This window comes from Fusarium mangiferae, assembly GCF_900044065.1.
Source record: "Fusarium mangiferae strain MRC7560 genome assembly, contig: FMAN_scaffold015, whole genome shotgun sequence".
Taxonomy (NCBI): domain Eukaryota; kingdom Fungi; phylum Ascomycota; class Sordariomycetes; order Hypocreales; family Nectriaceae; genus Fusarium; species Fusarium mangiferae.
This window is the reverse complement of record NW_024573935.1, coordinates 974,805-1,001,334: the sequence shown is the minus strand read 5'-3', so window position 1 is coordinate 1,001,334 and position 26,530 is coordinate 974,805. Positions and strand designations below refer to the sequence as shown.

Here is a 26,530-nt window from a genome sequence, read left to right as displayed (position 1 = left end):
AGCCGAACCAATCCTTCAGCACTTAAACGCGAAACCCCGCTCAGTCAACCAACCATGACTCGCAATGATATCAGGCACTAATCTCAAACAAGCAACTAGATTGCCCATTCTCAAGCGGGGCTTGAATTGCGGAGGCTTGGCCGGACATTCACCTTGTTCCCCGCGCAATCTCTCCCTTATCTGCCTCCAGATCGCTGGGCCCGTGACTTATTCCAGGCCTTGGCATATCTCAACAATGTTAATACCAACGACCAGTAAATCCCCAACTTTACCCTCCAAACATCAAACTCCAAACACAATCATCAATAATGCCAAAGACTCGCGTTCGCGTAGTAGAGGGCTCGTGCTGGCCCTGCAAGAAACGCAGAATCAAATGCGATCTCGCAAAACCAACTTGTTCGCGGTGCGCCAAAGTAGGCGCTGCATGCGATTATAACGAACGGCTCATTCGCTGGAGTACACGGCCTGCTGTCACAGTGCCGGCGATTTATCAGGTTACTACCCGCGATGAACAACTCGCCGCGTCATTGGCAGTGTATGAGAAACGCTCGCTGGATTACTTTCATGGACGGTTCTGGCCTTTGTTGACGACTGCCTCGAAGCCTTGTGCGCCGCCAACTTTTGTTGCGCTGCAGCATCGTGTTGTGTTGCTTGCGACGTGTGTTCTTGCTGATTCCCACCGATGGCTGCAGGATGGACGGAATAGTCGGAGTATTTTGAACGTTAAGAGGATGGAGTGTTTGGCTGCGCTGAGAGAAGAGGTTGATGGATGTTGCTCGAAAGAAGACGGGCCTTTGCAGACATTGCTATTTGCGGTGCTATTGCTCTACTTCCACGATGGGTTTCTCGAATGTGCACAGTCATCTGCATCGACGTCAAGTCACAGAGATGGAGTCTTGGCCATCATCAATCAACTCGGCGGCATGACCGCTGTGCTAGGCACAGGCCAGGATCCGCTTCACATGATGCTATCGGAGTTTGCGACGACAGATCTAACAAGCGCTATGCTTACGGGCAAACCCCCTTCATTTCCACCGGCCATTTGGGAGGTCGTTGACCGCGGACCTGTCTGGTGGGGACGAGATACACAGGGTTATTGCTCGCTATCGACGGTCTTTCAGCAAATTTCGAGTATGGCGTTCTATCTTGATGCGACGACACGCATGATTGAAGAGTTCTCGATCGAGAGAATACGAATCTTTGAAGCAGCTCTGAGACCGACGTATGCTTCATTGGCGATTGAGGATTTGACGTCGCCTCGTTCATCGCCCGTTGATACACCGTCAACCGAATGCGACACCGAATCAGCACAAGCATTTAGCCTCGTTAGGATTTTCCAGCACGCCGCACTGATTTATCTATACCGAGCTGTGTGCGGTCTACCTGCAAACCATGCTCTCGTCCAGCAACATACCCAATCGTGCCTCGACTGCATCTTCAGCATTCAAAAACCTTCCAAAATTCTCAACTGCGCTGTACTGCCCATCTGCATAGCAGGAGCACATTCGCAATGTCCCAAGCAACAGCGTCTTGTGCGAGGTCTTGCGGGATTTATTTATGATGAGATACGGTTTGCTTCAGTCCATTCTGTAATTGCGGTTTTGGAGGATATTTGGAAACGAGCGCCAGAGGAGGATATGACGTGGAATCAGATGTTTGCGAACCTGAATCCTCAGGCTATTATTCTATAAGCTGATTTGTATACTACTGGCGTTGGAGGTGGATTTCACATAGGAAATTTGGGTTCATGGGAATGGTCTTCATGGTCCTGATAATAAATATTGTTCAATCTGGATTAGAGATCCCGTTACCAGTACTGATTACCGTTCACAGTCTTTTGCCACCGTTAGTCGTCCTTTCATCCCCAGATAGTCGTAGCATGGCCCTTAGATGTCCATATCGATGTTTCCCTTGGCCAGGTCAATCCATAGCCTTCATACTCACTGATCCATACCTTGAGAACTCACATCAGCTTCACCCTCAACGCGTACAACCAACTTTCCTTTTGTCCGACCTTCTTTCAGTCTCGCATAAGCCCTTCCTGCATCCTCCAGCCCAAACTCCTCCTCAATAACAGCCCTCACCTTTCCCTCTCTCATCCAATCCGCAAACTGTCCAAAGTCTTTCCCGTTTGCGGTTACAGAGTGATACTTGAACTTCCTCTTCCCACCACCTAGCCATCTCGGTAACAGATTGATGGCAAGGAGGGATTTAAATGTTTGAAAGCGTGGTGGTAGACCTACGCAAACATACTGGCCTTCAGGTTTGAGATATTGATGGGACTGCCAGTAAAGATTCGGATCGTTGAAGATGGTGTCGAGAACTAAGTCAAACTTATCCTCCTTCTTCTTGAGAACTTCGATTGGGTCTTCAGACTTGTAGTCAATGGTCTCATCGGCACTAAGGCTTCGACAGAAGTCGGCATTGGAAGCGGAGCAAGTGACCGTGACATGAGAGCATCCCAATGCTTTGGCAACCTGCATTGCAAAAACACCAACACCTCCGCTACCACCATTTATGAGCACTCTATCACCCGCTTTAACAAACGGAGACATGCACTGCAACGCCGTTGTCCCGCAAATTCCAACGCAGGCTGCATCTCTAAGCTCAACACCATCCGGCAGACCCGCCATTCCCTTACTCCCAACAACAACATACTCGGCAAGAGTTCCCCCAATCGGTAACTCTGTCCTTCCAAATACCTTCTGTCCAGGCTGGAACCCAACCAGTGCCGTAGAGACAATCGTGCCGGAGAAGTCAAGGCCTGGCGTGGCAGGTTTAGAGAACATAAAGTTAGTGAGAGGCATCTCAGCGATTTTGTAATCGAGATGATTGACCGATGCGTATGCGACTTTGATGAGGGTTTGTCCTTTGGGAAGCGATGAAGCATTTTTGGGTAGTTTAGCATCAGCAACGAGAGTGAGATTCTTGTCGATGCCGCCTTTGATTGAGCGCCATTGGGCAGCGCGCATGGTAAGAGGGAGCGTGCTACTCGATGCCATAGCTGCAGTTTCTGAGACCGAATGTAAGTATATATGGTAACTATATACCACGACTCAAAATCACATCAGAGCTGTAACAGAGGTCTTATAGAGTTGCTGGTCTTTGCGGTTATGGCTGACGACAACGTGTTGGTGGCACATGATCAGGTGCTGTCGTCTTGGCTGAGGTGGTCTGATTGACAATCAACCAATTGAGACAAATATGTCAGATTCCGTGCCCTTAGGTGGTCGGTTAAGCTTGAACTATTGGCAGCTGCCATCCTTAATGTATGCTCATTTAAGGTATAGTGCGTGCTTTGATAGGTTTGGTCTCATGTTTTTCTGCCCGTGTCCAAGACAGTTGTGATTGACTGGGTGGATCGGACCCCGCGGCACCTCAAGGCCTGTGTATCCGTAGGCTGACGAGAGCGGGATGCATGGTGAAACTTATAGTCCGACGGTGCAATAATGCGTTTCTAGTCGCAAATGTTTTACAGGTCTTTGTGCTTTCACACTGTTGCCGTCGGGCGTGTTTGTAGAGTGAGTAGACCTGAATGCATGCTAATCGAATGGAGTCACTTATGCATGGGAAAGAAGATGAGAACCAATGGTCGTGTATTCATTGTAAAAGTTGAAGGAGAATGAAGTAAAGTCTATGTGAAACCATCTCCTCCAAGTGGGGACAGAGACGGTTTTGTTGGGAGTTGAAGACTATCCAGCTGCCTTTCAAGCCAGCTCCCAGAGCAAGTCATCATCCATCTAGGCAACAACTGCTAGTACCAGAAATCAATCTAGCTCTAAGGGTAGTGAGTGTACCCATCCTCACCAGGCTGGATAGTTCCATTGGTAATAGCTGCAGCATGGCCACGAGCCATGTAACCAGCAGCAGGATAGTACTGTCCAAGCCAAGGGTAGATCTCCTTGGCACCAGGCTTGTTCCTCCAGTCGCGCATCAGCTCACAGATGATGGAGAACAAGCTGACAACCTGAACGCCAGCATCGCGCATGCGATCGTTGGAAATGTCGCGGATGAGAGCAGTGGTAGTGCCAGATGCCTCCATGTTGGCCCAGACGGAGTAGCCGGCTTCACGGAGAGAGAGAGCGAGGAAGGTGGTGCAGACATCGGTGGTGATACCGGCGAGGATGACCTGGGACTTGTTGGTGGCCTTGAGGGCGTCACGGAATTCTTCGCTGTCCCAGGCGTTGACTTGGCCTTGGCGCTGGACCAGTGGGGCCTTGGGGTACATTTCGCGGATCTCTCGCATGAGAGGACCGTTGGGACCTGAGCTGTCAGTAAGAATGTCAGAGATGTATTCGAGTTGAGAACTTACCCTGATCAGCGGAGGTAGTCAGGATAACAGGCAAGTCGAAAGCCTGACCAATGGCAGCGTGGGCCATAGACTGGTGATGATACAGAGTAGGATCCCAATCTCTGGTCAACTGGTAAAGGCCTTCCTGGATATCGACCACGAGGAGAACCTGATTGTTTTAGCATACTGGAGAAGCAGAGAGCACTGGGAAACTTACGGCATCGTTCTTGTCAAGACGCTCATACTTGAAACCGCTCTTAGCAAGAGCAGAAACGGTGAGGACGCCAGCGGCGATGATGGAACTGAACTTCATTGTCGAAAGCCTTGGGTTGCAGGTTGGTACTGAAGCTGTGAGATGGCTGATGAACCTGAAGAACTTCCTCCAACTTGGGTTGGTACACAGCTATATATACTCAAGGACTCAACCTCGAATACTTCACATGCATGTTCTGAACACTGCATACTGCAATCTTTGCATGCTGTGTGATCCTGGAGTGAAAGGTCCTTGATCCCAATCTCAATCCATGCTCAAATGCACAGTCGGAAATGAAGTCCGCCTCAGTCGGCCGAAGCTATCCTCACGCATATTGGCTCAAGCCACCGCGACGCCACGAGGAGCTATACGAATATGCTTAAGGTCGGCCCGCTGCGAAGGTGTGCCGTAAGCCTTTGGCGCGGGTTTGTCATCATGCAGCGATTCCTCGTCCCCGCTTCGTGCAGGGTTTAGTAAGCTGTAGTCACCATCTTTCTCAGCAAACGCCCCATTTCGAATACCACGACGATGTCAAAAGATGGAGATCTACCGACAGTTAGTGTTTAGTCGGGAAGTTATTGACCGTTGAGTTGAGGTTATTTTTTGGTGGCTTGATGATGTTATCGTTGCGTGTCGGCACTGAAAGCTAACCCTGGTCTGAATCTTGTTGGAGCATGACAAGGATCCCGATGTCCCGATTGGCGGAGGGAAGCGATGGCACATTTCGAAGGCCTCGGTGAGAAAGTGCTCACTGACGCATGCTTTGATAATCTTTCCTGTCCAATACAAATTGCGGTTGAGATCAAGTTGCCCCTCTTCTGACTCTTTAGTGTAACGGTTTGGTGGGGAAAACATTGGCGTGGATGAGGACCCTTGGGCCCTACATATCGATAGAAGATGGTATTATGCATGTGTTATGCAGCACTCGGACCTTCCGGCCCAGGTTAACCAGGGAAATAAAGTCCTCCAGTGGAAGTCTTTTGTTGCGTGACAAATACCAAAGAGGGTTCACGTTGCATTGCCTTTCTGTGTAACCCGACGATATAGCGATAAGTCCCAGTGATTTGGAATGCTTAGATATGATAACTAAGCTGTTGGATAGGAGAGTTTGCTTCAGCATGTTGCTTGACTGTTCAAAACATCTATGCACATGGGTTGCCCAATTGTTGCTAACATTATTGATTGATAGGTCAAGCCCATGACATCTCAACGAGGTATATCATGATGGTCGTCTAGCCTTTTCAGTGTCCTAAATAAATTAGATAAAGAGAATACGTCCGTTATTTAATCGAAATGTATGCTCTACTTGGTCAACAGTAGGGTAGGAGATCGGCTCTAAAGAAGACCATTCCGTTATGAAAGTGACGTTGGTGTTGATAAGTGGGCCAGACTTGACTCAAATATTTGAAAAGGCTTGATCTATAGAGTGGCGAAATCTTGAGCCCTCAAGAGAGACTGCTATTATGCACGAGGCTTTCCTGTCTTGAGATTCAATTTTTACCTGAATGATAGTGTTGAAGTTTGGATCAGGCCCTGAGCAAATAGTCTCAACCTAGAGCTATTTATATGCTTAACTGTGAGAGAGGTCAAAAGTACTAGTGATACCGCATTGAGGCTTACTATACGTACATATTTAATCTTATACTAAAACCATTAGTACTAATCTCAATCTTGAACCCCAGCATCTTTCGTCGGACCCATCTGCGCAATCAGCTCGTCTAACTTATCCTGTATATGACCTGTCTCATCAACCTCTCCCCAAGCTATCACACTCGCCGCCTTGGCCTGAGTCAGCCATGCTACCGCTAGAGCTAGATTCCCAGCACATTCGTATATCTTCGCAATGTCCTCCATGGTATACACCGCGCAGTCGTCATGGAACCACGGGTCCGGGTCTGGAGTTTCGAGGTGCTGCTGCCCAACTATATCGAAACAAACGCTCAGAGCTGCTGGCCAGTCTTCTTGGTCGATGTATACATGCTCAACGTGCCTTAACAGCTTGCGTTCCTGCAAAGAATTAGGTCCTAACAGGCTGCGAAGAGCACGCACTCCCTCGTTGGCTATCCGCAGAGCTTCATCATAATCCTCACTCCGGCGCAGAAGGGCACAGAGCCTTGATGTCGCGAGCTGGGTCAGTTCGTGGGCAGGACCAAGTGTCGCGCGTAAGCGATCAACCACTGATGTGAGCGCACGCAAAGAGACGTTTTTGTCGCCTTTGTCTTTCCTTAGCGTGGCTATGACCAGAGAGATGGGGTGCTGAGGATGCAATTGAGTGCGCGCGAGCTCATTGATATATGTAAGAACAGCATCTCGTACAAAAGGGCATGTCGTGGTGTTGACAGGAGACAGGGTACTCAGCAGCTCGATGATAATGGTCGCGGTACCCTCGTGGAATATGGCAGGAGAACCGGCTGTTGAGTTTTTCAAGAGTCGAAAACCTCGAGTCTGGCTCTGACTTGAACCGCGCGCATCACCCTTTGCGATTTTCATGAGGTAGATCGCGAGGTCGGTGTCCTGCCAGAACTGAACCTTTTTTACTGGTGCCGACGGATCAAAGTTCCCTGTTGTATAGAAAGTCCGTATGCTAAAAAGAACAGACTCGAGGTTGGAGCTTGGACGCGGGCTGCGAGTTGGTAACTTTGGGCTTACAGCACTGGAGGTTCCGAGATAACGGCGCATCTGCTCCGCCCTTTCTTCTGATAGTCTCTTGTCCTCCGATAGTTGTGAGTTCATTGTTGTGCCCGAGAGACTTGTTGATGATCTGCTGACAATTTCCCAACTGCCTTCCCTGGTGCGTTCCATTTGCTCCGGCTTTACGGCGCGACCCTTGAGAGATGATGTTTCTAGTGAAATAGTATGGGCTTCTTGTATCGATATTGTGAACGTCTGGAAGTCTCTCCGCAAAGAATCCATTTGCGTCTCAAGGCTAGAGAAGCCCTGTACTGAAGTCGTATTGGTAGCTGTTATGAGCTCGTTGGTGGCTAATTGGACTTCAAGTCCAACAACGCCTAGTTCCCGAACCATCTCAATGTTGAGCCTATTTAGCCTCTCTAATTTTTGCGAAAGTTCCTTTTCGACCTTGAGCGAGATAATGGAGTTCCAGAGTTGACTCATTGCCTTTCTCTTCCCCTGTCTATCGGAGAATAACGGAGTTATCATGTTGTGTATTTCTTGCAAAACTGGGTGCAGAGAATCTGCGATGCTGACGAGACGTTTTTCTTGGACTGGATCCAGATTGCCAAAGGCATGTGAGCCTCCCCTACAACTGTAACAGAGCCTGGATATGGAGTCATCCACTTCTCGCAGGAGCTGTGCCAGCTGACCGGGGACTTCCTGCAGGTCTTGTAATAGCTTTATGGTGGCGAGCAGTGCTTTTCCAGCCGCCGAAACAAGTTGAAGTCCTGCTGCGACACCGCCGACTATGGAGAGAGGGTCGGCCATGGTTAGGAACAGGGAGGGCTGTCCGTAAATAAAGTTCTCGGTGTTTTTAATTCTTCCTAGTCGATGATTGAAAAGAGAGCGGATGAGTTCGTCCGTTGTCTAAAGATATTGGGCGGGGAATGATCAACGTTGATCACTGGAGGGGTAAGGATTTCTTAAATAACGGTGGGGAGGCCAACCAACTGTTGTAAGCGTGGAATTATGCCGGGCGCAGACGCTCTAGTCAGGCTGGAGCTTATCTGACACGCATACGTGGTTCCATAGCCATTGCGCATCAGCGCATAGCCACCCACAGCCACCTTCTCTGGATTGGCGGGCATTGGAGGCTATACAGACTTTTGGAAAAAGTCCGAGCCATCCACGATGATGGCCCATATATCTTCCAACCATTATTACCGACTTTTATTCGCTATTAGTAACGAGCCTTCGGCCAGAAACATGTGTGAATGGTTGCATGCTAGACTCAGGCACTGTTCTCGTTCACAAAGTCGAGTCAAGGTGCGTGATGCAAACCTCGACTGTCAGATCCATCAAGTCAAAATAATATTATCAAATACAACATGTTGAATATCTACATAATCGTCCAAGAGTCGACAACTTCAAAACGTGCATAGCTTTTCTGCGTCCTGCACCAATACAGACCATACGGTACATACTCCACTATCAGCAGCAAAGCTCAAACAAAATTGAATCCCCATCTAACTTCCCATGCAAGCCTCAAATGGGTGTGGCTGGCTAGTAAATAATGACTTTGCTAACTGGCAGCTTGTCCTCCGGGATGCGATATCGACCCCGATTCGTAACAAGATTTAAATCATCCGGGTAGAAGGCCTTTGGATTCTCAATAAAGAAGATTCCCAACCTCTCAAAAATTATCTTTCCCGGATAGAGCTTCCTAAGAAGCAGTCCTTCCTCAGAAGTAAGACGAAGCGCCCACATTTCCTGAGGATTGCTCGAGGTCTGCTGGTCGAAAAGCCCCGTCGCTGCAATGAGCGACCAGTTCGAATTGGGATCTCCACGACCTTTAACCAAAGGCCGTCTCTCGCTGGATTCCAGACGGAATGTGTGCTTGTGCAAGGCATCCCGCGGATAAAGCTTACAACGCACGCCATGATCAGGGTGATCTTGGGTTTTGTATTGCGAAATCCGCAGTTCGCGCAAGTAGCCGTAGACCTGGAGCTCGTACGGATCCGGGAAGTGTTTGAGCTCGACAATATTGTACTCCCATCCCTCAGGGTTCTGACACCAACTATTGCGTTTCAGATTGCCTGGTTTGCAACATGGTGTTCCGTACCGTGCGAATCCGGCAAGTTCATCTGTTTTCGCGCCAGCTCCTTGGGTAATAGGTCCGATGAGTGCCATCCATGACCACGAAGGCGCTTTTCTGATAGTCTTTTTCTCGTACTCAGGAACTGTGAGTGCTGGTAAGTGGGCGTCGACGATACGCCGACTTCTCCACAGTAATCCGCATATCATATCACACTCCCACAGACCCGCCATGTATCTGTCTGATCCACGTCCAAATCTGCTAACAAGGGCTTGCTTGAACAGGCGAACGACACCAGAGAGAGCGGCGTGGTTGTCGGAGGGGTCATAAAAGCTCTTTGTAGAGTATTCCATTGTGACAGAATACCACCGTCGAAGGACCGGATCTGTTGTGTCAGCAAGTCCCAACCCTCGCTGTCCCCGTCCAAATGAAGGGCTAGTATAAGTTGCTGGACGAGAATCAAGTTGAATGCGGTTCCGTGGTTTATGGTCTTCTTGAACTGGGGGTAGATTGGAAGCATTAAGAGCTGGGAATAGTTCGTTATACCAGACATCCGCTTCTCCAACAAAGTTACAAGAGCCGTCCTCGAACTCTTCACGCTCACGGCAACGAAAGATAAGTTGCTCTCTTCCGTAGATGATCATTCGTCTAGCCATCAGTGATTCCTGGTAGCACCATGCACGTTCGGTTGTAGGACCAATACTGCGGTCCCGTGGAAGGCTGAGCCAGCACTTGGCTTCTTCGTTGCCATCAGCGCATTGGTATGGAACTTGGCATGGTACTTCGACTGGCGAGGATCCAATGTCGAGAAACCCATCTCGTGCGTCACTGCTTACTCCAGCCACGATGGTGAGATCCGCGTTGTTGTATATCTCTGGAACAAGCAAGGCCTGATCTGCCCAGTCCTTATTGTCGTCTTGCCTGATGCAAAGCGCATCAATCCAGATATACCGATACTCAAGCTCGCGCGCGACCTGGATCGCCTGACGATGTGTCTTGGCGAGCTTGGATAACGCAACTCCCTTTTTGAAAGCGGCCTCAGTATCCGTCGTGAACTTGAACATTCGCGATGTGGCACCGCCCCAAGAATATGACAGAGCAACATAGATACCTCGTTTTCCCTGGGTTTCGACAAGCTTCGGCTTCGTTCCTCCGATATCAACTACTCTTGAGGGCAGGTCCCTTCGCTCATTGCCACAGCATCGACGGTCAAAGTCGTTGCACCTATTGAGCCATGCTTTGGTTAAGCTGATCGTCTCGGCACGCTTTCGGGATTCCGAAGACTTGTCGAGAGTTCTGCCGCGTATTTCTTTTGCGCCGGGCGATTCTGCTACAGATTAAAACCTGCGAACGAGTAAATTGGCTCAATTATAACTGACCTGGTGTCGTAGAAACATTCAAGTGCGCAATGAAGCTCCCTGCAAGGTCCTCATCCACATTCGGACCTTTAATAAACACTTCTATAAACGCATCGTTGAACCAGATAACCCTACTTGATGTTGAGTGGATATCTGGTGGATGAGTTTGCTTTTGTGATATAAGGACTAACTTGGCCCCGAGCAACTTGGGATCGGATTTCCAATTCTTCAGAAAGTGTTGCAGGTGCTTTTTCGGACAAAGATCTTGGATACTTGCCCATAGTAGTTTGCAAAGCGGACAAGGTTGGAGAATACTCTCAGCACAGTCTTTGAGGGATGCAAGGTCGCGGTGATGCTGAGACTCGAAGGTTTGTCTGACCTCAAGGTCATTGCAGTAAGTGCATTGACGTGGAAGCATAATGGTGGTAGACCGACCTCCTATGCGCATGTAACCTAGTATCAAAATGTCAGCTTGCAGAGAAGAAAAAAAACTTGGGCAGTGGTGACTTCTGCGAAGAATTGGTTCAGAGCGTTAAGCGCCAGCCTAATATTGTAAATAACGCATCTTCGTCTCATAAATCTATAATTAGAATCGAGCTGTGCCCAGTTGCGCCACGAGCCTTCCTCAGTGGCTACAGGTTGAAACAAGCCCTGCAGTTGGTCAGCCATGAGAGGTTTTCTGGGTGCTGTAACCACTAACAGCTCATCAGCCGCACGTGTAAGCCTCCAATAATGGTAAGCAATGCGGTGAAAGTACTTAATACTTGTATATAGGATGCATAGGGTAAAGTCCTACTAATGAGTGCAGTGTATATTATAAGTACTATTTATTAGGTGTAATAATTTAATTTAATGATAGTAAAAGATATAGGTTAAAAACATAATAATTACTCAGGTAAATTAAATTAATTATATAAAATAAATAGTTTAATACTGCCTGAAATATATATATATTATCTTTAAAAGGATACCCTCGTATAAATCCTAGTATCTATATGCACTAGCATCCACTATATACTCTTGTATCGCTTAGTTAAAACCCTCAGGCCAGAACTCCTCAAGCCACTCATAAGGATCCTCAGGCTCATAAGCATTTGTAACTTTGCCCTTAAACTTTGTGATGTTATCCCTCGTCTCATTATACAAAGCGTACTTCTCATCGGGTCCGTTTCCGATATAGTATGGAACAGTCTGCACGTTGTTGCCGATTTCCTTGTCAACAATGCTGGTGACGTTGTCGATCTGAGCATTCTTGAGACGGAACTCATCACCGTAGTTGGGGTTGATCTAGAACTATTAGAAAAGAAAAGATTGAGGTTGGTGATGGAGGGGGCTCTTACGATGCCCATTCTGAGACCGTCAACGGCAATCACGTTCTGGATTGTGGCGTTTCGCTTGGCTTGGTTGAGGCAGTTGCCGCAGGACTGGTAGAATGTTCCAAACCCTTCGGCGTAGAAGCCGGTGATGTTGTACTTGCCACCAAGCGAGTTATCTTGGAAGATCTGCAAATGGTCAGAAGGGGAGTCCTCTTGCTATGTCTCTTGCGTACCTTGTCCGTTGCGCTTCGGGCTCCACCGCCAATGACCCTCAACTGGGTGTTCAGGCCCTTCGATGTGAGAGCATCTTCACAAACGTCCTCCCACCAAACTGCAAAAGTTAGTATAGGTCAACCAAAGGTCAATAAAGCTGCTCACCATTCTCAACCCAGGCATCACCCAAAGCATGAATACCCTCGGCCTGGTTCTTTCCAATGATGACATTTCGAATAGTCGAACCAGGTAACAAGTTGAACACAGCATCAGCATCAGTACCTTCAGCCTGTTCGTTACAGCTTCCTTCAGGTCGTTCATAGCGTTTCATCTTGCCATCGAAGACCTCACCCGGCATGATGTACTTGGCATTCTTGAGAACGACTGTCTCCTTGGCAACGGGGAACTTGGTAATGGGAAAGGGGAAGCGAGGCGGTGGCCTTTGGCTGAGATCTCCTTGAGTGGCGTCGGTGTCGCCTTGCTTGCCATCACCTGTCTTGGATTGACGTGTGTCAATGACGGCGGCTTGGGCGACGGGGAGGAGAGATAGGAGTAGTGAAGCCTTCATGATGGATTGGAGATGCGATTTGAGTCCGAGTAAGGGTCAGGCAAGGAAAACGTATTGGTGAAGTAAGCAGGTAGAGATTAGGATGTAATTACTGCTTATATATGTTTTTGGTTGTCATGGATAATAAGAACTCCATGATATAACATACCAACCTCTTTACCATCAAAATAATAGCCTGAGTGCCTCCCATACCATTTCACCGCTTTGCATGGAACCGAGGGCATTAGCCCGGTCCTTCGCTCAGTTCACTGCGTGCCAAGGCTCTAAGTTAACATGTCATGTCACTCGACACCAAGGACATGTTTCCATGAATCATCGTGCAGCAAACATATGATCTTCTTCTTGGCATCTTTTCCAGATGCTGGGAAATCCGGGGTTGTTAATTTAGGCTTCTTTGATAGCTTCGTTTGTATGTTAAATTCATGGTCCATCTGTGGGGGAAAGGAAGACGCGGGGTAAGCTTAATCGAAACCCCAGGGGAATGCCATTCGTGGTTCTGTATTCTTCCGGCCGGGGCTAGCTGTTCCACCTGTCACGGATCGTACTAAGAAGGTAAACGTGAATAACCATAATTCTCGCTCCCGCTGCTTATTCCATGTTAGTCTGGGATGTTTCTTAGCCAGACTGGGTTTATTTAATTAAGCATTTTGTGGGGGATCTCGTGGCGCTCAACGTCTGTTGAAATCTTGCATATGCGGGGCTGGGATGACCCCCAAAGTTAGATGATCTTCTCTACTCACTAGATGCACAGAGTTGAAATATTACATGTCTGGAGAATAATAGCTAACAAACAACCAGATTCAATTCGAAGAAACAACTCAGGATCATCTGTGGTGAGCGAGACGCGTCCGCTTTCTTCCTCAATAGCATCTACGAGGGAGCTTCTTTACCAACCTCAAGATGGTAGCTTTTTTATTTGCAATCTGAGGTTGGTCACTTTTTCTCAACGTCAAGTATCCAAATATTGCCAGGTTCCTAACTCCCGCCCTCGACAAGTCATGCTTTTCATTAGAGTCTTGACTTTCACTAAGCTTTACCCTGCTGATAGACCAACTGATTCCACGTGGTCCGCTGCATCGAGTAGATCTACTGATTGACAGGAGAGGATGTCAACCGATTGGACTGGATCTCTTTCGCTCTAACAGCCTAGTATTGTTCTGACATATGTATAAGACTGCACCTGACTTGGCTAGTCTATTCTTCGCCCCATATCTCAATATCTAGCTAAGTCATAATATTAGTTCCTAATTTTGAGGCTCAGGGCGCAAGCTGATGAGCGCAGAGGCTAAGGGGACACAGTGGGCAAGCTGGGAGTATAGTATAGGAGCTTCAACCCTATACATACGTAGGTCTTCCTCAAGTGGTCATCAATGACCTGGATATGGTTGAAGCATTGATATATTCATACTGTATAACCAATTCAGACTTAAACAAGTCGAAAGTCTGACAGCTGGGTACCTTGAGTATATCTGCCACGAGACCATTCAATTGATGAGTCTGATAGATCTTTTTAATTTCATGTCCGTGTGAGTTCCTATCAGTATAATAGCTACCTCACATCAACTATAGGGCTGTGAGGCTGTGTTCTCTGTCATTCGGGGGATGGATGCAGCGGTAAAGTCCTTTTTGAGCGTGATGCAGTGCTTGCCTGTCAGCAATCAAGGCGAAACAACCCCCAAATACGCATGGGGTCAGTAAATTGGCAGATGAGTATGCACACAAAGGATCCTTGCTACTCTTTGGCATGATTCGAGGAACATCTCAGACATTTGGGGGAGTTGTCTGTCGCCCGCCTTTTCCGTGCAGATGGAAAAGCCCTGCACGATATTATGACCGATGGGACCTCGCGCCCCCACAATTTACATTCGAAACTTTGGGGTATATACGAATCTCACCTTGTGAACGGGCTTCGGAGATGGAGTTTATGCATAATCACATTGTAACGCTGAGCTGTGGGAAACTCACCGATGTCACTTCCAAGTGTTTGGCGAACAGCTGAGACGCAGTGAACGGATCGCTGGGTGAGTTATTCGACATCTCAGGACATTCTTGAGCAGATCTTTGAAGTGGAAAAGAGATATTACTTGACCGCCAAGATATTCCTTTCATCGTTGCCCCAGATCAAACAGGTCACTGCCGGTAATGACAGTGGACGAGAGATCGTCACAATCCGGGGTATTTCCAGATCATCCACCAACCACGGCCATTTAGTCCAGCCATTTCCACCAATAACAGCCACCCATAACATCGATCTTTTCCGAACGCAACATCATCCAAACTTGAATGTTTCACATACTTTCAGAATGCAAGGTTCTATTCTCACACGATACATTGTTACTCCAATAGACGCTGTGAGGCTCGTGATGGTATCTCCAGAAAGGGAAATTGAAGCTATAGACTCCGGGGTCCGAATGCTGAATTGGGGATTGGTGTCTTGCGTGCTGCCAGTAGCAATAGTAGTATTGGAAGTTTAATGAGAAGGATGAAATTCTATAAAGACCCCGTGAAACTTCGCGATAATAATATCCAAATTATTGAAACCACCGAGCTTTGGCTTTCTTCAACTGATCACCTCTGACTTACACAATCACCAGCATCATGAAATTCACTTCAGCCCTCACCACTCTCTTCGCCACCTTGGCAGTCGCTTCTCCGCTCGAGACCCGCGATGCCCTCCTCAAGCGCCAAGCTGCGGAGCCTTGCACCGTCGGATACTGCACCCAGAACGGCGGTACCACTGGCGGTGCCAAGGGCTCGACTGTCACTGTCACTACAGTCGCTGCTCTCATCGAAGCTGCCAAGCGCACCGAACCTCTCACCATTATCGTCTCTGGCAAGTTGACGGGCAGCGACAAGGTTCGACCTGCATCTGACAAGACTATCATTGGTGCTGCTGGAAGCTGTAAGTCCACCCTCCGGCTATTGAGGTAGTCTAGCTAATGATGTGTAGCTATCACTGGTGTTGGCTTCTATGTTCGTCAGCAGAAGAACGTTATTCTCCGCAACCTCAAGATCGCCAAGGTTGATGCTTCCAACGGCGATGCTATTGGTATCGATGAGTCTACTAACGTTTGGGTTGACCACTGCGACCTCTCGGGCGATCTGAGCCTTGGAAAGGATGACCTTGATGGTCTTCTTGACATTTCCCATGGTGCTGATTGGATCACTGTCTCCAACACCTACTTCCACGATCACGTAAGTTGACCTCATCTCCAAGCCAAATATTGTTCTTACTGACCCTCTTTAGTGGAAGGGCTCCCTGATCGGCCACTCCGACAGCAACGCCTCGGAGGACAAGGGCAAGCTCCACATCACTTACGCCAACAACTACTGGAAGAACGTCAGCAGCCGCCAGCCCCTCATCCGCTTCGCTACCGTTCATATCGTCAACAACTACTGGGATGGCATTCTCCTCTCCGGTGTCAACACCCGCATGGGCGCTCAAGTTCTCGTCCAGAGCTCTGCTTTCGCCAACTCCGTCGAGCGCGCTATCTTCTTTGCTGATTCCAAGGAGACTGGCTATGCTGTTGTTGAAGATGTTGATCTCGGTGGTTCGGTCAACTCTGCGCCTAAGGGTACACTTACCTCTGCTTCGCTTCCTTACAAGGTTACACTTTTGGGATCTGGAAAGGTTGCTTCCACTATTCCTGGTACTGCTGGTCAGAAGCTGTAAGAAGAGATGTACGGGAGCGTTGGTAGCTTAGGGGGATGCGAGTAGACTAGCAAGATACCGGGGCTGGAAAGTCGAGAGACTTCGTATGGAGAACGAATTGAACTATCTGATGGATATCTCTTCACGACTGCTTTGAAATCTACAGCCATTGATGCATTTGTCTCCAGAGCCCAAACCTAAGCTCTAGAACTGTAGGAAATTATGCCCATGATAGTGATGGAAGATGTAAGATTAATGGCCATATATGTAAAAGCTTTTTGTCAGGTCGAAGAAGAATAAATATCACAGCAGGATCCCTTTACATCTCAGGCTCAGAAGATCGGGGATTGAAATTGGTTGACCTGCTGATTCCCCGCAATGAGATCCGAGTGTCCGAGCATGACGATCGGCAACAGAACGCAGCTTAACCAACCAGCTTAGGACCAATATCATACAAAGAAACATCATCCAGACCAACAGAGAAAGTAACCTTCTTTCCAGCAGAGCATCGAAGCCTCATCGTAATCGTGACATCCTCGTCAAAAGGCGTGAAATCGACGTGGAGCGGTTGGTATGTACCTAGAGCCGTGAAGTCGAGGCGCCACTGAGACAAGATCGTGCTCTCCTGCAAAGCTTGGATGACGCAGATAGTGCTTTCATCCTTGACGGGCGCGGGAGTGTTGAAAACAGTCGCGTAGGTTGTAAGACGGTAGAGGCGCTTGGTGTCGAGACCGTTGACGGTTTGGTTCAGTTGATTGCCGCCGACGGCTTCGGAGTCATCGACATCGTATTGGCTGCTTCTTGTTGGTGATGCCCTAGAACGGATCAGGGGGAGACTTACACATATTTGTTGCCAGAACGAGCTCGTTCAGGGTTGTTCTTGATATCGCTAGTTCGAAGACTCCAGTCGGTGTTGGGGCTATCCTCAAAGTCAGGGTTTTGGATGTAGTTGGTAGGCTCGGGGGCCTCGGAGGTAGTAGTCGCAGCGACGCTGGTAGCCGCAGAAGTAACAGTGGTGAACCCAGTAGTCGCAGTAGCGGTATCTGATTCCGTAAAGGTAGTCACGAAAGTAACCGTTGTCTCAATTGCCGATGTCTCAGTAGCAGTCGCGGAATCAGTGCTCAAAGTCTCAACGCCCGTAGTCGCAGTCGTGGACGGCAGAGCAGTCGTAGTCGATCGATCGGGACGGCATAGTGGACGAGCGCTAGCAGGGAGCAGCGCAGCGCCGAGAACGGCAGCGATAGAAATCCAACGCATCCTGAATGTTAACGAGAGTAATGGTAGCGTTATGGTATAAACGAGTGAATGAACGGCAAACGTTGAGGAGAGGAAGAAGGTTCTCCGCGAAAAGGAGACTACATTTTAAGAATTGGACCGGACTGAGCTTTAGCTCCGGCCTCCCACATGACGTGAGGCACCGTTGTTTATTTTCCCATGCCGAGACAAGAACTAATAATAAGTGAAAAATATAAACATTTTGGTGAAGGGTACCTTGCAGACGAAACAATAGTTTCGTGGCTCTAGCCAGAAAGATCTTAAGATGCTGTCACCTTCAGTTAGCGCATTGTTGGTCCAGCTGCCATTCGCTGCAATGGCCTGCTAAAATCGATAGCTTTGGCAAATTTCCAGGGGACAGCTCAGCGCTAAGGACCTAAGTGATGCCGCTTAGCTAATTTTGAGGTGCTAAGTGTGGCGCTGACGGAGGCTTTGATAAGGATCAGCCCCTAAGCTAAAAATTGGGACGATAACCGATAAGATTCACTCAGGGGAATCTTCAGCTTTCCTGCAATCAGGGCTCATTCAGGACTGGCCATCAATGGAGCTGTTTAGCTTCCTCTCTCTCTTCTTTCTCTCTTCTTGCCTTTTGCTTCTTCTCCTGCTCAACTGGCTTCGGGCTGGCGGTGGACAAGAATGCAGAGATCTATCCAGAAAGCGATTGTTTGGCTGGGAGCCATCTTCATCGCATACCATGTCTTTTCGCTCCTCTTCGCAGGACGTGCCCCGCGAAATGGTTACTCAAAAGCAATTTCACAGTTTGCCTCCGCCAAGCTAAAAGGCGACCCGCAAAGAGCCGCCGCGATTGTCGAAGCATTCCGGTTTTCGTGGGATAAATATGAGCAATTTGCTGCGCCTCATGATACGTTATTGCCGATCAGCAAGACCTATGAGGATGATCGGTAAGTTCACGAACCTTGATTGGTATGTTGATTCACTGATTTATGGTAGAAATGGCTGGGGCGCGACGGCGGTTGATGGGCTGAGTACGGCTATCATCATGGAGGACGCCGAGATCGTGGATAAGATTCTCAGACAGATTATGCTTACAGATTTTACTGTTACTATTGTACCAGACCAGCCTATATCTCTCTTTGAAACAACTATTCGCTATCTCGGAGGCCTTCTATCCGGTATGCATCCAGAGATCTGGCGAGTTGGCTATCCCACTGACCTTGCCTCTAGCTTATGACCTGCTATCTGGCTCATATAAGCACCTGGCCACAGATATCTATCTAAAGAACAACTTGCTCAAAGCAGCTGTTATTCTCGCAGACAGACTCAGCATCGCCTTTGATACACCTTCCGGCATTCCCGACGATGAGATCATCTTCAATCCTCAGCTCCGACGCTTCGGCAACATCGACAACTCCATCACTTGCTTTGGCACACTCGTCCTCGAATGGACCCGACTCAGTGATCTAACTGGTAATCAGACATACGCCAAGCTTGCACAGAGAGCTCAAGATCATCTGATCCACCCCAAGACGAAACAGTCCTTTACACTTCCTGGTTTGATAGGCACATATGTCAAGCTCAAGGACGGGTATTTTGGTGATTATCAGGCTGGTTGGGGAGGTGGCTCGGATAGCTACTATGAGTACCTGATCAAGATGTATGCGTACGATCCAGTCGCTTTTGCCGAGTATGGAGAGAGCTGGATCAAGGCGGCTGAGTCGTCAATGTTGTATTTGGCTTCTTCACCATCGACGAGGCCTGATCTGACGTTCCTGGGAGAGATGCGCGGGGATACCATGATTCCAATTTCTAGCCACCGTAAGTGTCTTACATCGCTGAGTTGACTGCCAGATTGTGCTAACCTCAACAGTGGCAAGCGTTTGCGGCGGCTCACTGATCCTGGGCGGGCTCCTTCTCCGGAACCAAACCTTTGTTGACTTTGGCGTCAAACTCTCTGAATCATACTATGAAGTCTACCGTCAAAGTCCAAGTGGTATCGGGCCCGAACTCTTTCGCTGGGTCGACGACGGCCGCCAACCCCTCGCAAAAGCATCATCCAAACGGCTTCCCGCGCCAAAATGGCAATCCTTCTACGAAAAGAGCGGCTATTACCATACCAACGCAGAATATATTCTCCGACCAGAGACCATCGAAAGTTTGTACTACGCCTACCGCGCCACTGGGGATCGCAAGTACCAAGACTGGGCTTGGGAGGCGTTTGAGGCATTGAACAGAATGTGCAAGGTAGAGGGAGGTTACACAGGTTTGAAGAGTGTTATGAAGACGAAAGATGATAAGACGAGAAAGTTTGTTGACAAGATGGAGAGCTTTTGGTTAGCGGAGACGTTGAAGTATTTGTATTTGATGTTTGCGGAGGATTCGGAGTTGCAGGTTAGGAGTGATGGGAAAATGAAGTATGTGCTTAACACAGAGGCTCATCCGCTACTTGTAAGAGGGAAGTAGTTTAAGATTTAGGAAAGAGAAAAAAATGACCGGTGATTCGATTCTACCTTGGGCATTATTCGTTGACTGCTCGTGTGAAGGTTTCATCTGTTGATACTGTTCCGATCAACAGACCTTGCTAATGACAGCAATGGCAAAAACCTGGGTATGAATAGAACCTCTAGGTATCTTTTTGTAGGTCTAGCCTCACGCTATCGTGCAAATAGATTATCTGAAAGCATCCAGGCGATGTCATAGATGGAAGTGATTAGTTTATTGTAGTGAATCTCACCTACCCTGCAGCTTCGTGTCAATAGTGCTCTAGGAGACAATTGTACGGAGCTACCTAGAGGCAAGTCCACCACGAAAGAAGACGTCTTGGACTATGAAATCATGTCTCATAAGCTTTGCAAACACTGCGACACGTAGTTTGGCTGGCATAAGTGGTGTTCGCCTGAGTAAGACAAAATATCCGCGCCAGTTGAGTAATGCGCCCTTTCAGCTAACATTCCAGACAAATACAAATCTTCACGCGCCACGACACACCAGCAAATATGCATATCGCTATGCATACGTATACAGAACCTTACCCCGACAAAACTGTCCCCAGCATTGCACATGGCGCATCTGGGGTAAACCGCTCGACTCCCGAGGTCACCCCATCTCCCCGCCAAAAACAATCAACCACCTTACTTATCCAGTAATGATCATCAGCGCACATGATGCCTCGTACCCATCTCGAACCCAAAAACTTGCGATTCAGATAATCTTTTATCCACTGCATTTTTTGCGCACGAATAAAGGCTCGGCGTTTATGCGGAGTATAACCTAAAAGCATAGTTTGGGCCGGTGCGTGTAACGAAGCATCTGCAGGGGTCAGTTGGCTACCCCAGAAGGGACGAAAATGGACGATCCGGGGTAATAACTACCGAATGACGTCGAAAAAAAAAGAGTAAACGACCGTGCTACAGTTTGCCAAGAGACAGAATGGGAATGATGATGAGAGGTCCGTGGACTAATTGAGGCAATTGGGGACATTGGGTGGAGATCGTGAGGGAGCCAAGGTTGTCCAGTTTGGAAAGACTTGCGGTGTATATAAAGGACGATAGTATCGCGACCATTGATTTTAGTTGGCATCCCCTACGGCTCTCTCGTCTCTACGCAAGGCCATTGCCATTCTTCGCCATGTTGTCCCGTCTTCAATCCCTCTCCCTAGCCCTCCTCTCCCTCGCCACAGGCATCCACTCCCACGAAGCCCTCTCCTCCCTCAACGTCCGTAACCTCGAAGATATTCGCAGCCACATCACCCTCCCCTCCACTTCAAACGGACACTCCATCACCTGGCGCAGTAGCGATCCCTCCATCATCAGTCACGATGGTCTCGTGAAGCGCCAACCCACCACCTCCGACGTTCTCCTCGTCGCGTCCCTCGAAGTAGACGGCCAATTGCACGAGCGCGAGTTCAACGCCTCTGTTCGTCAGGCCGTTCAGCAAGATCCGTATGAGGCGTATGGGTTCGCGTACTTTACGGGTAATTCGAAGCAGGGGGAGAATATCTACTTTGCGGCTAGCAAAGGCAATAATGCCCTTGATTGGCAGGAGCTTAACGGCGGACAGCCTGTTATTACGTCGAAGCTTGGAACCAAAGGGTTGAGAGATCCTTTTGTTATTCGATCTGTTGAGGGCGATAAGTTTTTCATGATCGCGACGGATTTGTCTATTGGCAGTGGAACCTCTTGGGGCGATGCCGTCCGCAAGGGAAGCTTGTACCTTGAGATTTGGGAGTCTGATGACCTTGTTACGTGGTCTGCGCAACGACACGTCAAGGTTTCTCCCGACAACGCTGGAAATACCTGGGCGCCTGAGGCGTTCTGGGATGATGAGAAGAACTCATACGTTGTCTTCTGGGCCTCGTCGCTGTACAACACAGCTGATCACTCAGACAACTCTTATCACCGCATGCTCTATTCTCTGACCCGCGACTTCGTCACCTTCTCCAAGGCCGAGATCTGGCAGGACAGCAAGACCTCCCGCATCGACACCACTGTCCTCAAGTCCGGTAATTCATTCTATCGGTTTACAAAGGACGAGGCATCAGCTAGCGGCTGCACCGACATTATCCAGGAGAAGTCCTCCAACCTGCTCGCCCCCGTCGACGGATGGACTCTTCAAGCTACTTGCATTGGCAAGAACGCTGGTCTTCAAGCCGTCGAGGGTCCTACTGCTTTTAAGGGTAACGCCGGTGATGCCAATGGCGAGAAGTTTTATCTTTTTGTGGATGAGTATGGTGGTAAGGGCTATGTGCCTCTTGAGACTAGCGATTTGGATAAGCCGAGCTGGAAGGTTTCGGCAAACTATAAGCTTCCTACGAGCCCGAGACACGGAACTGTTATTCCTATTACTAAGAAAGAGCACGAGAAGCTGCTGAGTGCTTTTGCTGCGTAATTTGGATCATAGCGAAGGGGGAATGACAAGATAGACAATCTCTACCATTTTCAATTTGTAGCTTCCATGAGTCTAACCGACTTTGCGGACCGGCTTCCCCGATAGTGAACCATGTTGCCCACCCTGACCATCCACCCTGCGCTAGCTTCACGGATACAAACAAACCATCCGATGATCATCCCAATCGCATCATAATACCCCTCATTCATGAACCTGCATCATACGTAGTATTTCATGGGGTAAATAGCCCATGCCAAGGCTCCCGCAGATCTCTCTAAGAGCTCCAATCACAACCCCCAATTGTCCTGCAAACCCCTCAATCATGCAACTCGCCATCACTATGGATAAATTACGAACTCTCGTGAAATGACCCTGGAGTTTGGAGCATCATGACGGCATTTCACGCGGAAATAATACTTCTCCACCAATACGAATTGCAGGTGTCGATGCATTTCGGCATATTCGGGAGGGCATCCGTCATCGGCAGATCTGGAGCCTGTTTGCAACGATGTATAAGATGCTGGGCTTCACAGCAATTATTTTGCGGCATTGAAAGGGTATGCCGCAAGTATGAAGTTGTCAAACTTCTTCCTCGCAGCCCTTGCGGCTAGCACTCATGCGCAAAATGTTCTCCCTCGTGGCACCCGTCCATCCAACATCCTCGACTCCCGAGCTCTTCTCCAAGACATAGTGACATTCGACGAACACTCCCTCTTCATCCGCGGTGAGCGTGTCACGATCTTCTCCGCCGAGATCCATCCGTTTCGTCTCCCCGTCGCATCGCTGTACCCAGATCTCTTCCAAAAGGTCAAAGCCATGGGTTTCAACATGGTTTCGTTCTATGTTGACTGGGCTCTCCTCGAGGGAAAACCTGGAGAATTCAGATCAGAGGGCGCGCTGGACTTACAGCCGTTTATCGATGCGGCGCATGAGGCAGGGATTTATCTCCTTGCACGACCGGGCCCATATATCAATGCTGAGGTTTCGGGTGGTGGATTTCCTGGATGGTTGCAGAGGGTGAAAGGGCTTTTAAGGACGAATGCGACGGATTATCTAGAGGCGACAGACAAGTAAGTGATAAGCATCCTAGTGCAGACTCAGTGCTGACATCGTGCAGTTATGTTGCCCACGTCGCCAAGATCATCGCAAAAGCTCAAATCACCAACGGCGGACCAGTCATTTTGTATCAACCTGAGAACGAGTACAGCGCAGCTCAAGGAACGCCTTTCCCCAACCATGATTACTTGAAATACGTCAAAGATCAGGTTCGCAAGGCTGGCGTTGTTGTGCCTCTTATCAACAATGATGCTTGGCCAGGAGGTACCGGAGCTCCTGGAACGGGACCTGGCGCTGTCGACATTTATGTGAGTTTGCACGGGGATCGGCATTAATATGTGCTAACCTTGGCAGGGACATGATGGATATCCTGTTGGATTCGACTGCGTGAGTCTTTCCGCCTCGGCGATACTGACGGCGCTGACCAAGTATAGCAAAACCCGTATAATTGGCCCAAGGATGGTCTTCCGACGACGTGGCACGCGGAGCATGAGAAGATCAGCCCCAACACACCGTATTCAATCGTTGAGGTGAGTATGAGTAGCGTCTCGGAGTGAACGGTGATTGACAATTTGTAGTTCCAAGGCGGAGCCTTTGATCCACCAGGTGGCTACGGCTTCAGCAATTGTTACGAACTCACTAACCACGAATTCGCTCGCGTCTTCTACAAGAACAACATCGCCGCTGGCGTCACCATCTTCAATATCTACATGGTAAACCATAACTACCCATTCAGTAGGCCGCGTAAATGGCTAACAGCATAGACCTTCGGCGGCACTAACTGGGGCAACCTTGGCCACTCTGATGGCTATACCTCGTACGACTATGGAGCCGTGAGTAACTCGCCGCACAAAATCCATGGGACACTTCTAATAGGCTTGTAGGCTATCAAGGAAGACAGAACAATCGCTCGTGAAAAGTACTCCGAGATAAAGCTCCAAGGCCAATTCCTCCGCGTCTCACCGAATTACGCCATCGCAGAAGCAAGCAACTTCACAACCACAGAGTACACCGACAACAAGAACATCGCCGTTACGGCACTTACCACCAAAAAGGATGATGCTTTCTACGTCGTCCGCCACGCAGACTATCGCACCACGGACTCAGCATCTTATAAGCTCAAGGTCAAAACCTCCGCGGGGACACTGACTATTCCTCAGCTTGGCGGGTCTTTATCGCTGCATAGACGCGATTCAAAGATCCATGTTGTGGACTATCCCGTTGGCAAGTTTGAGTTGTTGTACAGCACTGCGGAAGTTTTCACGTGGAAGAAGTTTGGGGATAAGACTGTTCTTGTGCTTTACGGTGGTCCGGATGAAGTTCATGAAGTTGCGGTCAAGGGAGAAGAGAAGCTGAAAGTTGTTGAGGGCGATGGGGTCAAGATTGAAAAGAAGAAGGGTGCTGGTGTCTTTCAGTTCAAGACTAGCACGAAGCGTCGTGTTGTGCAGACTGGATCTCTTTACATCTACCTCTTGGGTAAGTCTCGAGTGCTTTACCGATAGATTATGGGAACTAACGGATTGTCAGATCGCAATGCTGCGTACAAGTACTGGGTGCCTTCCATCCCGAGTAAGAAGAGTGGGGAATACGGATCGTCTGCGATGAACCCCGACGCCGTCATCATCAATGGTCCATACCTTGTCCGATCCGTTGCTGTCGAAGGCTCCAAGCTATCGGTGCAAGCGGACTTCAACACCACTACACCAGTTGAGATCGTCGGTGCGCCTAAGGGAACCTCTCGTCTGTCTATCAACGGCAAGGACACTTCTTTTACCAAGTCCAAGCTTGGAAATTGGCTCGTCAACCCAGACATCAAGCTTCCCTCCGTCAAAGTTCCTGATCTGAAGTCGTTGGATTGGCACTACATCGACGGTCTTCCTGAAGTGAAGAAAGACTACGATGATTCAAAGTGGCGGACTGCTGATATCAAAAAGACTTTCAACTCAAAGTGGCCTCTCAACAACTCGGTGTCGCTGTACTCTGGCGACTACGGCTTCAATGCTGGTGCACTGATCTTCCGAGGCCATTTCACTGCATCAGGATCCGAGTCCAAGCTCAAACTCTGGACATTCGGTGGCCGCGCCTATGGAAGTTCAGTCTGGCTCGATGACAAGTTCGTTGGATCCGTCACAGGCGGGGGCAACAACAACAATGACACGTCAACCTACAAACTCCCCAAGACCGAAAAGGGTAAAGAGCACGTCGTCACAGTTATTGTCGACAACATGGGCCTGAATGGAAACTGGGTCCCCGGCGCCGATGAGACGAAGCAGCCCCGTGGAATTCTCGACTGGCACATTACTTCGGACTCTGGCAAGGAGACAAAGGTGTCAAAGTGGAAACTGACGGGCAATCTCGGCGGCGAGAGTTACAAGGACAAGTTCCGCGGTCCCCTCAACGAAGGCGGCTTTTTCTTCGAGCGCCAAGGCTATCATCTCCCATCCCCTCCGCTCTCCTCCTTCAAACCCGGTTCCCCCTTCAAAGGCCTTTCCAAACCTGGCGTGTCATTCTTCACAGCTAAACTCCCCCTTAACCTCCCTTCTTCAACACACGACATTCCTCTATCATTCACTTTCAAGAACAACACGTCCAGCACAGGCGCGTACCGCGCTATCCTCTACGTACATGGTTTCCAGTACGGAAAATACGTCGCAAACGTAGGACCCCAGACAGACTTCCCCGTCCCTGAAGGAATTTTCAACTACAAGGGTGATAACTGGATCGGCATTGCGCTCTGGGCGTTGGAGAAGAGCGCTAACGTGGATGGGCTGAGCTTAACAGCTGGAGTGCCTGTTCAGACCGGTCGAAAGCCTGTGAAGGTGGTTGAGGGGCCGAAGTATTCTAAACGCCGAGATGCTTATTAGTGAAGGGTGCAACGTTTCAATTGGTGGCGCCGTATAAGGTTTCGCTATATTTAGTCTTGTCTCCAGTGGTTGGTTCGGCCCTACGGTATCATCCGTGGACCAATTGAGGCTGCTCTATTCCTGTTGGAGAA

The 26,530-nt window shown here is 49.0% G+C and overlaps 11 protein-coding genes across 11 annotated transcripts; 5 read left to right on the top strand and 6 right to left on the bottom strand.

The window, feature by feature from the left end:
* Positions 1–308: 308 nt before the first annotated feature.
* Positions 309–1,691, top strand: FMAN_12940 (uncharacterized protein; the record flags this gene model as incomplete). Its single annotated transcript, XM_041823440.1, has 1 exon — positions 309–1,691. One exon carries the CDS (start codon positions 309–311, stop codon positions 1,689–1,691), a length of 1,383 nt encoding a protein of 460 aa, XP_041689020.1.
* A 249-nt stretch (positions 1,692–1,940) lies between these two features.
* On the bottom strand, positions 1,941–3,002 carry FMAN_12939 (uncharacterized protein; the record flags this gene model as incomplete). Its single annotated transcript, XM_041823439.1, has 1 exon — positions 1,941–3,002. The coding sequence occupies one exon, from the start codon at positions 3,000–3,002 to the stop codon at positions 1,941–1,943; it is 1,062 nt and encodes a 353-aa protein (XP_041689019.1).
* A 776-nt stretch (positions 3,003–3,778) lies between these two features.
* FMAN_12938 (putative ycaC, hydrolase of unknown specificity) lies at positions 3,779–4,604 on the bottom strand (the record flags this gene model as incomplete). The annotated part of the gene is made up of 3 exons (XM_041823438.1): positions 3,779–4,263; positions 4,313–4,460; positions 4,509–4,604. The coding sequence occupies 3 exons, from the start codon at positions 4,602–4,604 to the stop codon at positions 3,779–3,781; spliced, it is 729 nt and encodes a 242-aa protein (XP_041689018.1).
* Positions 4,605–6,209: 1,605 nt separating this feature from the next.
* FMAN_12937 (uncharacterized protein) lies at positions 6,210–7,985 on the bottom strand (the record flags this gene model as incomplete). Its single annotated transcript, XM_041823437.1, has 1 exon — positions 6,210–7,985. The coding sequence occupies one exon, from the start codon at positions 7,983–7,985 to the stop codon at positions 6,210–6,212; it is 1,776 nt and encodes a 591-aa protein (XP_041689017.1).
* Positions 7,986–8,720: 735 nt separating this feature from the next.
* FMAN_12936 (uncharacterized protein) lies at positions 8,721–11,028 on the bottom strand (the record flags this gene model as incomplete). Its single annotated transcript, XM_041823436.1, has 2 exons — positions 8,721–10,582; positions 10,632–11,028. 2 exons carry the CDS (start codon positions 11,026–11,028, stop codon positions 8,721–8,723), a joined length of 2,259 nt encoding a protein of 752 aa, XP_041689016.1.
* A 611-nt stretch (positions 11,029–11,639) lies between these two features.
* On the bottom strand, positions 11,640–12,707 carry FMAN_12935 (uncharacterized protein; the record flags this gene model as incomplete). Its single annotated transcript, XM_041823435.1, has 4 exons — positions 11,640–11,897; positions 11,951–12,112; positions 12,160–12,257; positions 12,305–12,707. 4 exons carry the CDS (start codon positions 12,705–12,707, stop codon positions 11,640–11,642), a joined length of 921 nt encoding a protein of 306 aa, XP_041689015.1.
* A 2,598-nt stretch (positions 12,708–15,305) lies between these two features.
* Positions 15,306–16,380, top strand: FMAN_12934 (putative pectate lyase 1; the record flags this gene model as incomplete). The annotated part of the gene is made up of 3 exons (XM_041823433.1): positions 15,306–15,609; positions 15,658–15,902; positions 15,955–16,380. The coding sequence occupies 3 exons, from the start codon at positions 15,306–15,308 to the stop codon at positions 16,378–16,380; spliced, it is 975 nt and encodes a 324-aa protein (XP_041689014.1).
* A 403-nt stretch (positions 16,381–16,783) lies between these two features.
* On the bottom strand, positions 16,784–17,616 carry FMAN_12933 (uncharacterized protein; the record flags this gene model as incomplete). The annotated part of the gene is made up of 2 exons (XM_041823432.1): positions 16,784–17,153; positions 17,201–17,616. 2 exons carry the CDS (start codon positions 17,614–17,616, stop codon positions 16,784–16,786), a joined length of 786 nt encoding a protein of 261 aa, XP_041689013.1.
* A 654-nt stretch (positions 17,617–18,270) lies between these two features.
* Positions 18,271–20,055, top strand: FMAN_12932 (uncharacterized protein; the record flags this gene model as incomplete). Its single annotated transcript, XM_041823431.1, has 4 exons — positions 18,271–18,536; positions 18,586–18,767; positions 18,820–19,410; positions 19,463–20,055. 4 exons carry the CDS (start codon positions 18,271–18,273, stop codon positions 20,053–20,055), a joined length of 1,632 nt encoding a protein of 543 aa, XP_041689012.1.
* A 1,164-nt stretch (positions 20,056–21,219) lies between these two features.
* On the top strand, positions 21,220–22,479 carry FMAN_12931 (uncharacterized protein; the record flags this gene model as incomplete). The annotated part of the gene is made up of 1 exon (XM_041823430.1): positions 21,220–22,479. One exon carries the CDS (start codon positions 21,220–21,222, stop codon positions 22,477–22,479), a length of 1,260 nt encoding a protein of 419 aa, XP_041689011.1.
* An 816-nt stretch (positions 22,480–23,295) lies between these two features.
* On the top strand, positions 23,296–26,399 carry FMAN_12930 (putative beta-galactosidase; the record flags this gene model as incomplete). Its single annotated transcript, XM_041823429.1, has 8 exons — positions 23,296–23,549; positions 23,597–23,843; positions 23,890–23,922; positions 23,970–24,065; positions 24,114–24,248; positions 24,300–24,368; positions 24,420–25,011; positions 25,063–26,399. 8 exons carry the CDS (start codon positions 23,296–23,298, stop codon positions 26,397–26,399), a joined length of 2,763 nt encoding a protein of 920 aa, XP_041689010.1.
* Between the last annotated feature and the right edge of the window lie 131 nt (positions 26,400–26,530).